The 12,081-nt window shown below is 39.4% G+C and overlaps 1 protein-coding gene across 1 annotated transcript in view; it reads right to left on the bottom strand.

Annotated features, from left to right (window-relative positions):
• LOC147026823 (uncharacterized) overlaps positions 1–12,081 on the bottom strand; it is a 273,043-nt gene that overhangs the window by 113,814 nt on the left and 147,148 nt on the right. The window contains 2 exon segments of the mRNA XM_085882634.1: positions 10,250–10,460; positions 10,462–10,580. Of these exon segments, the coding sequence (XP_085738760.1) occupies positions 10,250–10,460; positions 10,462–10,580 (330 nt within the window).

Below are 12,081 nucleotides of genomic sequence, written 5' to 3'. Positions count from 1 at the left end.
TGAAAGGCACAACCCGACAGAAGAGGGGCAAAGGTGTCAGGAGACGAGTGGTTCCCACCACTGTGACACCAAAGAACTGGAAAGATTTCCTACGCGTTGATGAGAACAAAACTGAGCTGTTCAGTTTCCTCTCTGAACAAGTCACACATTTGCCAACAGAGAATGACAAGGAAATCTATGCAACTCATGGAAGAGTGGTGCTCTGCTCAACAGGCCAGTCTCACTTGACCAACCTCGCCCCATCCTCTCATGAGGAAGTAGACACGTCGCTGCATCTGCTTGTGTCAGATGCTGTGCAGAAAGGGAGCACAAAAGTGACCATATGCACGGTCGACACTGATGTCTTGGTATTGGCTGTGGCTGCATTCCTGAAGATAAAGCCGGAAGAAATGTGGATAGCTCTTTCTAGAGGAGAGCTATCCACATTTCTGGCGTCAGCTTCAGGTACATTGGTGTACACAAAGTGGTTGGCAGGCTGGATCCAAGAACCTGTGCCACTCTCCCATAAAATTTATTCATTTTCAATCCAAGGTGTCATTGTTTCCATATAAAATGTAACATATAGGATATATGTGGAGTCTAAGTAAGAGGTATGTGCAGCAACAGGTAAAATAGCTTTTAAAAAGTGGTGTATATTGAGGTTTTTCCTGCGATAATGCCAAAAATGAAGATTTTTCATCGTACAAGGTCAATGACCTATCATTGGGCTCAGAAGTCAAATCTGAAGTGGTTCCACGTCTGAAAATAAACTTTATGGTATAAACAAACACTGCTGAAAATTTCATGCTTTCGTCATAAAATGCACATGACATTCCATATTTGAGGTTATCTGCCCCACTGTCCTGTCTCCCATATCTGTCACAGGTAGGTATCTGCTAGTATCTGTGAAATAATATCTCAAACATAAAATAATCAGCACAACCTATAATATAAAAGGAGCTCGATCTCGGCAGGTTGCATCCGTCCCTGCCTGTGATCGTCCAGCCAGCAACAATTGTCCTTTGGGATACCACTAATCAAGCAATTACGGTTACTCTACACAATTAGCAGTATAGCATGCACGATTGCTTGCACATATACACACATATCCAGGCGTACACACAAATATGTACGTGTAGCATACAATGTGCTGTACATACACACATACAACGTGCTGCACATACACACATACAATGTGCTGCACATACACATATAACATGCTGCACATATACACATACAACATGATGCACATACACACAAATAACATATACACATATAACATATACACATACAACATACACACATCCACATATAACATGCTGCACATACACACATATAACATAAACACACACACACACACACATACACATATAACTACACACATACACAACACAAACACACACACATACACATACACACATACTACACACATATACACATATTACACACATACACAAATATACACATACACACATACTACACACATACACACACGCTACACATACACATACACACATGTTACACACATATACACACACACTACACACATATACACATAGACTACACACATACTACACATATAACATAAAAACATACACACATACTGCACACATACACATACACACATATACACACATATATACATATACACATAGACTACACACATACACACATATATACACATATACACATACACACACACTACACACATACTACATACTACACACATACACACATATACTACACATATACACACATACACATACATACACATACACACATACACACATATACACATACTACACACACGTATATATACATACTACACACATACTACACACACACTACACATATACACATATACACACATACTACACACATACACACATAATACACATATACCCACATACTACACATATACACATATACACACATACTACAAACATACACTACACATACTACACATACACACATATAACATAAACACAAACACACATATACACATACTACACATACACACATATACCACACACAAAAACACAGAGACACATATACACATATACTACACACATACACACATAGACTACACACATACTACACATATACACATACACACATACACACAAACACACATACACACATATACTACACACATACGACACATACACACATATACACACATATATACACATATACACATATACTACACACATACACACAAAACACACATACACATACGTATATACACATACTACACATACACATACACACATATATACACATACTACACACACGTATACACATACTACAAATATACACACATACTACACACATACACACATACACACATGTACTACACATATACTACACATACACACACATATACACACATACTAATACACATACTACACATACACACGTAGATACACATACACACACATACTACACACATACACATATACTACACATACACACAATACACACATACTACACACACATACACACATACACACATACACACACATACTACACATACACACAACACACATATATACATACTGCACACACATACTACTACTACACATACACACACATATACTACACACATACACACATACTACACACACATATACATACTACACATTCACACACATATACACATACTACACACACGTATATATACATACTGCACACATACTACACATACTACACATACACATACTACACACGTATATACACATACTACACATATACACATACGACACACACGTATATACACATACTACACATATACACACATACTACACATACACACACACAATGGTACGCTCCGAGGGGTTCATCTCCTGCCGAGGGGGCAGGGAAGTCGTCTCAGCCGATTCATGTTTGTCATGGTGATGGAGCTTGTAAGCAGGAAGGGAACTTGATGGGGGAGTTTGGGGTGGATGCTGTATCCAGACAATCTGGCTGTGGTGGTAGAGAGTGGGTGGTAGATGCAAGAAGCACTGGGGGGAGTGGAAGGAAGCATTTGAGAAACATGGGTGAAAATGACTATGGAGAATACTGAGATGATGTGGGTTGCAAAGCAGAGAAAACAAATGAATTCCAGGTTAGAGGGGAAGGAGATCAGGCAGGGAAATAAGTTTGAATATCTGGGAAGAACAGTGACCAGGGATGGTAAGTCCGAGGCAGAGGTGCGGAGGTGGATTCAGATGGGTGTGAATGCATGGAGGAGGGTGGAGAGAGTAATGATAGACAGAAAAATATTGAAATTGAAAGGGAATGTGTCGTGTGTGGTGTTGGCCTACTTTTACGGTTTGGGAACGGTGGAACTGTCAGAGATACAACAAGAAGAGCACTCAGTCGGCGCATACCTGTTACATAATGCCTGATCCACAAGAACATATCGGGCAAAATACATTTTTGAAAAATCGTGCTTCATATCATTTTTGGCCCGAGGTCGCAACGGTGAAGAATCACTTCACAAATTAAATAATTCTCGTATCCGGATCCGGATTCGGATCTTCACCAAAATCGAAACAAATCGTCCGTGCACACACCGAACCTGTCCACTCAGTTTCCTCCGAATCCGTCCAAACTTTTAAGATATCCTGCTATATATAGTTTTTCGCCCGATCTCTCAATGGTGAAGAATCATTTAAAAATTCGAGTAGCTGATCCGGATCGTCACCAAAATCTAATCAGTTCGTCCCGTATCACACAATGAACCTGTCCACAAAATTTAATCCGGATCCGTCCTAAAACTTTTTGAGATATCCTGCACACAAATACACAAACAAACAGACAAACAAGAAGAAGACGTCATGCAGAGCACGATACTTGCAAAATCCATGAAACAAATTTGACCTCAAAAAATAATTGGTGGTTGAATTCAGTGACCAAATATGCAAATCCTCTTCAAATTTCAAGTCAATCGGATGAAAATTGTCAATTTTAAAAAGTTGGCCTATGTTGTCCTTTTGGCCGATGTTGACCACAGAAATAATTGGTGGTTGAATTCAGTGAACTGAAATATATATCCTCTTCAAATTTCAAGTCAATCGGATGAAGATTGAGGATTTTAGAAATACCACCCTGGTTGTTGACCTTTGGCCTATGTTGACCTGTTGGTCAATGCTGACCATAAAAACAATTGGTTGGTTGAATTCCGTGAAGGGAAATATATATCCTGTTCAAATTTCATGTTAATCGGATGAAATTGAGAATTTTTGAAATACCACCTAAGTTGTTGACCTTTTAGTCCATGTTGACCTCAGAAATAAATGGCTTGTTGAATTCAGTGACATGAAATAAATATCCTCTTTTTTTTTTCTCTGCAACCGCTTGTTGCATCGACGCAAAGTTTTCACCATGGGAGCGACAACTCATGTGGAATGTTTTAATGATAATTATGACATCATAGGTCACATGGTGTGGCAGCCATGTTGGTAAAAAGGAAAACTTGGACCTCCATCTGAAACTGCACCAAAGAAAAAATTTAAACTTGGCACAAGGCAAGCACTCCACATGGGGAATGTGATTTTTAAAATGTTTTCACAGGTGCCTGTTATGATGTCATAATTGCATATGTAGAATGCCACATCCGATCAGCATGAAAATTTATCAGGGTCATTGAGGGATAAATTAGTCAACAGAAAAAATGATGACGTCATCGTTCACGGTGGGAGAGATCGAGGAAACTTCACACACTTTTCCGAAGCCTTTGGGAAACCAGGGTGTTCACGGATAATTGATGGGTCACTTGGTCTGGCAGACATATTGGATTGAATGAAAATCTTTTGAAAGAAAAGTATTTATCTTCAACCGCTTCACTGATGGACGGGAGACTTCCGACTTATGATCTCGTGTTTATGGAATAAAGGTTTTAAATTTCAACCTTATCAGACACATGGTCTGGCAGCAAGAATTATTAAATTTTTCGTCTGGGTTATATTTTTTATTTAATTTTTTTGGAATAAGTCTCACTTGACTGCCTGGATGGGTTTGAATGTGGAGTAGCAGCTGAAACGAATCCTATCCAGGTTCCTCCTGATGACTTCATCTTTCTTTTTGTTTGTTCGGGTTCCTTCTGATGACTCCAATACAGTACCGTACCGATTTGGTCTTCCATTTGATTTGAATTAAATTTATTTTTGTCCCATTCGAGTTCAATTCTGAATTGAAACGTCATGGTCAGGGTCAAGTGTCTGATCAAAGCGAGGTTTGCATCAAATGACTTATACAAGGGTTTTGGTACCAGGACGACAAAGTGGGACGATTTGGCACTATGACCATACACAAAGTGGGACGACTTGGAACCAGGGACGACAAAGTGGACGATTTGGTACCAGTACAAAGTGGGACGACTTACCAGGACGACAAAGTGGGACGACTTGGTACCAGGGACGACAAAGTGGGACGACTTGGTACCAGGGACGACAAAGTGGGACGATTTGGTACCAGGGATGACAAAGTGGGACGATTTGGTACCAGGGACGACTTGGTACCAGGGACGACAAAGTGGGACGATTTGGTACCAGGGATGACAAAGTGGGACGACTTGGTACCAGGGACGACAAAGTGGGACGATTTGGTACCAGGGACGACAAAGTGGGACGACTTGGTACTAGGGACGACAAAGTGGGACGACTTGGTACCAGGGACGACAAAGTGGGACGATTTGGTACCAGGGACGACAAAGTGGGACGATTTGGTACCAGGGACGACAAAGTGGGACGACTTGGAACCAGGGACGACAAAGTGGGACGACTTGGAAAACAGTCATCACTGCCAGCAGTTCTAGTTATGTCTTATTAATTATGGAACACACCAGCACACAAACACCACACAAACTACACAAACACTCCACAAAACAAGTCCTGGTCTTTTTCTTTTCTCTTGATCTTTTCTAGTTCAACTTTGTGATAATCTCAAACTCTGTCACAGAACATCGGGCCGACTCAAGTAGCTTTCTGAGCAAGGGTTACACTACGTGGTTTGCCATTTCATTCCCAGCAGTAGTTATAGCAGGAAATTATAATGGTGTCACGATTTGGTACTCGGAGACGACAAAGTGTGAGGTCGTTAACGTCCATCGACTAGGGTGACAAGTGGGACGCCAGTTTAACTCCATCGGAGGGATGGTAGACACATTAAAACCCTTGCCTGTGAAACACCGTGGATGACTGTTTGGTTTGCAACTGGGACGGGAATCGAACCCAGTGGGACAGCTTAGGAAGTGACCATGTGAGTGTACCTGGTACTCAACACCATCCTGTTAGCCCAGGCCGGATCTTAACGATTGTTAAGGGAACAAACTGGGACGATTCCATGTTGTATTTATACGTTTAAACTCACCATTAACTTTATCCGTGAACTCACCATTAACTTATCCGTGAACTCACCATTAACTTATCCATGTACTCACCATTAACTTATACGTACTCACCATTAACTTATCCCTGTACTCACCATTAACTTATCCATGTACTCACCATTAACTTATCCGTGTACTCACCATTAACTTATCCGTGTATTCACCATTAACTTATGTGATAATCCTCATTAACTTATCCGTGTACACATTAACTTATCCGGGGTACTCACCAAGTAACTTATCTGTAGCACCAGGGTTAACTTATCCGTGGTTTCACCCATTAACTTATCCGTGTACTCACCATTAACTTATCCATGTACTCACCATTAACTTATTCGTGTACTCACCATTAACTTATCCATGTACTCACCATTAACTTATCCATGTACTCACCATTAACTTATCCGTGTACTCACCATTAACTTATCCGTGTACTTCACCATTAACTTATCCATGTACTCACCATTAACTTATCCGTGTACTCACCATTAACTTATACCGTGTACTCACCCATTAACTTATCCGTGTACTCACCATTAATTTATCCCTGTACTCACCATTAACTTATCCCTGTACTCACCATTAACTTATGCATGTACTCACCATTAATTTATTCGTGTACTCACCATTAACTTATCCATGTACTCACCATTAACTTATCCATGTACTCACCATTAACTTATCCATGTACTCACCATTAACTTATCCTTGTACTCACCATTAACTTATCCATGTACTACCATTAACTTATCCGTGAATTCACCGTTAACTTATCCATGTTCTCACCATTAACTTATCCGTGTACTCACCATTAACTTATCCGTGAATCTCACCATTAACTTATCCATGTTCTCACCATTAACTTATCCGTGTACTCACCATTAACTTATCCGTGTACTCACCATTAACTTATCCATGTACTCACCATTAACTTATCCATGTACTCACCATTAACTTATCCATGTACTCACCATTAACTTATCCATGTACTCACCATTAACTTATCCATGTACTCACCATTAACTTATCCATGTACTCACCATTAACTTATCCATGTACTCACCATTAACTTATCCATGTACTCACCATTAACTTATCCCTGTACTCACCATTAACTTATCCATGTTCTCACCATTAACTTATCCGTGTACTCACCATTAACTTATCCGTGTACTCACCATTAACTTATCCATGTACTCACCATTAACTTATCCGTGTACTTACCATTAACTTATCCATGTACTCACCATTAACTTATCCATGTACTCACCATTAACTTATCCATGTACTCACCATTAACTTATCCATGTACTCACCATTAACTTTATCCGTGTACTCACCATTAACTTATCCGTGTACTCACCATTAACTTATCCATGTACTCACCATTAACTTATCCGTGTACTTACCATTAACTTATCCATGTACTCACCATTAACTTATCCATGTACTCACCATTAACTTATCCCTGTACTCACCATTAACTTATCCATGTACTCACCATTAACTTATCCGTGTACTTACCATTAACTTATCCATGTACTCACCATTAACTTATTCATGTACTCACCATTAACTTATCCATGTACTCACCATTAACTTATCCATGTACTCACCATTAACTTATCCATGTACTCACCATTAACTTATCCATGTACTCACCATTAACTTATCCATGTACTCACCATTAACTTATCCATGTACTCACCATTAACTTATCCATGTACTCACCATTAACTTATTCGTGTACTCACCATTAACTTATCCATGTACTCACCATTAACTTATCCATGTACTCACCATTAACTTATCCGTGTACTTACCATTAACTTATCCATGTACTCACCATTAACTTATTCATGTACTCACCATTAACTTATCCATGTACTCACCATTAACTTATCCATGTACTCACCATTAACTTATCCATGTACTCACCATTAACTTATCCGAATACTCACCATTAACTTATCCATGTTCTCACCATTAACTTATCCGTGTACTCACCATTAACTTATCCGTGCACTCACCATTAACTTATCCGTGTACTCACCATTAACTTATCCATGTTCTCACCATTAACTTATCCGTGTACTCACCATTAACTTATCCGTGTACTCACCATTAACTTATCCATGTACTCACCATTAACTTATCCGTGTACTCACCATTAACTTATCCATGTACTCACCATTAACTTATCCATGTACTCACCATTAACTTATCCCTGTACTCACCATTAACTTATCCATGTACTCACCATTAACTTATCCATGTACTCACCATTAACTTATCCATGTACTCACCATTAACTTATCCATGTACTCACCATTAACTTATCCGTGAATTCACCATTAACTTATCCATGTACTCACCATTAACTTATCCATGTACTCACCATTAACTTATCCGTGTACTCACCATTAACTTATTCGTACTCACCATTAACTTTATCCATGTACTCACCATTAACTTATCCATGTACTCACCATTAACTTATCCATGTACTCACCATTAACTTATCCGTGTACTCACCATTAACTTATCCATGTACTCACCATTAACTTATCCGTGTACTCACCATTAACTTATCCGTGTACTCACCATTAACTTATCCATGTACTCACCATTAACTTATCCGTGTACTCACCATTAACTTATCCATGTACTCACCATTAACTTATCCGTAATACTCACCATTAACTTATCCATGTACTCACCATTAACTTATCCATGTACTCACCATTAACTTATCCGTGTACTTACCATTAACTTATCCATGTACTCACCATTAACTTATCCGTGTACTCACCATTAACTTATCCGTGAATTCACCATTAACTTATCCATGTTCTCACCATTAACTTATCCGTGTACTCACCATTAACTTATCCGTGTACTCACCATTAACTTATCCGTGTAATTCACCATTAACTTATCCATGTACTCACCATTAACTTATCCATGTACTCACCATTAACTTATCCGTGTACTCACCATTAACTTATCCATGTACTCACCATTAACTTATCCATGTACTCACCATTAACTTATCCGTGTACTCACCATTAACTTATCCATGTACTCACCATTAACTTATCCATGTACTCACCATTAACTTATCCGTGTACTTACCATTAACTTATCCATGTACTCACCATTAACTTATCCATGTACTCACCATTAACTTATCCGTGTACTCACCATTAACTTATCCGTGTACTTACCATTAACTTATCCATGTACTCACCATTAACTTATCCGTGAATTCACCATTAACTTATCCATGTTCTCACCATTAACTTATCCGTGTACTCACCATTAACTTATCCATGTACTCACCATTAACTTATCCGTGAATTCACCATTAACTTATCCATGTTCTCACCATTAACTTATCCGTGTACTCACCATTAACTTATCCATGTACTCACCATTAACTTATCCATGTACTCACCATTAACTTATCCGTGTACTTACCATTAACTTATCCATGTACTCACCATTAACTTATCCGTGTACTTACCATTAACTTATCCATGTACTCACCATTAACTTATCCATGTACTCACCATTAACTTATCCGTGAATTCACCATTAACTTATCCATGTTCTCACCATTAACTTATCCGTGTACTCACCATTAACTTATCCGTGTACTCACCATTAACTTATCCGTGTACTCACCATTAACTTATCCGTGTACTCACCATTAACTTATCCGTGTACTCACCATTAACTTATCCATGTACTCACCATTAACTTATCCATGTACTTACCATTACCTTATCCATGTACTCACCATTACCTTATCCATGTACTCACCATTACCTTATCCATGTACTCACCATTAACTTATCCATGTACTCACCATTAACTTATCCATGTACTCACCATAAACTTCCACTCGTATTCCAGATTCCCATGATTGTTGTCTCGGTTCCTTTAACTTGAAGTAATAAGTCCCAGTGCCGGTTTTCATCAGGTTTGTGATTGTTAAAGAACAGTTGGTATTCATTCTGGTTCTTTGAAATGTGAAACGATTTGTTGAACTCAGAGAGGAAATAGAAACATCACGTCGGACATTGTACCATGATGGACTTTTTCATGAACCACTCTCCGGACACCGATCCGACCCGTCTTGGCTTGTACCACAGTGTACACGGTAACAGGACTGTTCCTCCAGTAAATCCGTAAACCTGCTTCCCATATGTGACGTCATAAACTGTGGGAAGAGAGAACATGGCAAAGATAGAAACAAAGGGTAAGAGGTACGTTCATACCAGGTACAGCGTACAGGTAATATCAGGTACAGGTAATATCAGGTACAGGTAATATCAGGTACAGGTAATATCAGGTACAGGTAATATCAGGTACAGGTAATATCAGGTATCCATACTGTAATTCAAAGACCGGTGTTTGTGTGTGTTTGTTTGTTTGTTTGTTGTCATGCTACTCCTACAGTTCTGGGCCAATTCCATCCAGACTGCGACATGGGATCAGTATAACTCGAATCGGTGTGTTTTATCTTTGCTGGTGGTCATTCAGACACAAATTCTCTCTGTAAATATGTATCTGGAGCAATCGTCTTCTGGTGGGGGAGGGTATTACAACAAGTCTCCACCCTGAACAGGACCAGTGTTTCTGTCCCCGCGTTTTCAAGTGCAGTGAGGTGTTTTGAATAAGGATAAATATCATAACCCCCCCCCTGGAAGCCTCCATAGGGAGTGGGTGCTTCTCATCTCTTGAATACACTTAAACTTTGCCAGGGATGGTAAAACTATAAGATTTAACATTGAGTTTCAATTCACGACATGCTCTCCACTGTTATACGTTTTCTTTCTCAGAATAAATTCCATTCCATTCCATTGGAACCACACTCTCCACTTGGTGGAGAGTATTTTTACCATTGACCGTTGGTGCTGCCGAAGCAGTCTCCTGGGCTATTTGGCACAATCCTGGACACGTCACCACTCTGACACAGGATACTCAAATGGCTCAATCATCCCAGCATGCCGGTACTCATTCAATCATCCCAGCATGCCGGTACTCATTCAATCATCCCAGCATGCCGGTACTCATTCAATCATCCCAGCATGCTGGTACTCATTTTTTCGGCTTCTGAAGGATAACAGGCTGAGTCAACACCACCTGGTATTAATTCAATGACCAAATGGGATTTGAACTCAGGACCCAAGGATGTCAAGTCTACCAACCCAACTATCAAGCCAACACCAGGCATATCAGAATAAATGATCTGGTAGAAGTAGGTTTACAAATCCATTAAAGTTTTAAACAACTGAACAGAGAAATTAAAACATTAATTACTGCAAAGTGAGAAATCCCGTGGGATAAAAACATGGAATTCTTGCCAGACCTGACACAAGGTCACCTGCAGGTTGGACTTTGTGTTTATTAATAAACTGAAGGGCACTCAGTGGAGAGCATACCTCCACCAGGCTGATTATACATCGATCCATGGATATTTCTCGTATATCCTATATATTTTCGTGAGCCAGATTTACCTTCAGGAACAGAACAATTATAGTTCGCCATTTGAAATTGATACTTTATCATCGAAATGCTGAAAATTATGTTGGCAAGACTATCTGAATTACAAATCTCACGCTCGCAATGGCATGTTCGGAAGTTCTCTGAGTCAAACCAAATCAGTGTAAACACGTACATTGTGCATGCGCAAAGGCCTCATTTAGCCTTCATACATC

The sequence above is a fragment of the Eptatretus burgeri genome, chromosome 5 (genome assembly GCF_056783735.1).
Source record: "Eptatretus burgeri isolate ZD-2024b chromosome 5, Ebu_testis_v1, whole genome shotgun sequence".
Lineage (NCBI taxonomy): Eukaryota > Metazoa > Chordata > Myxini > Myxiniformes > Myxinidae > Eptatretus > Eptatretus burgeri.
This window is presented reverse-complemented; position numbering and strand designations above follow the sequence as displayed.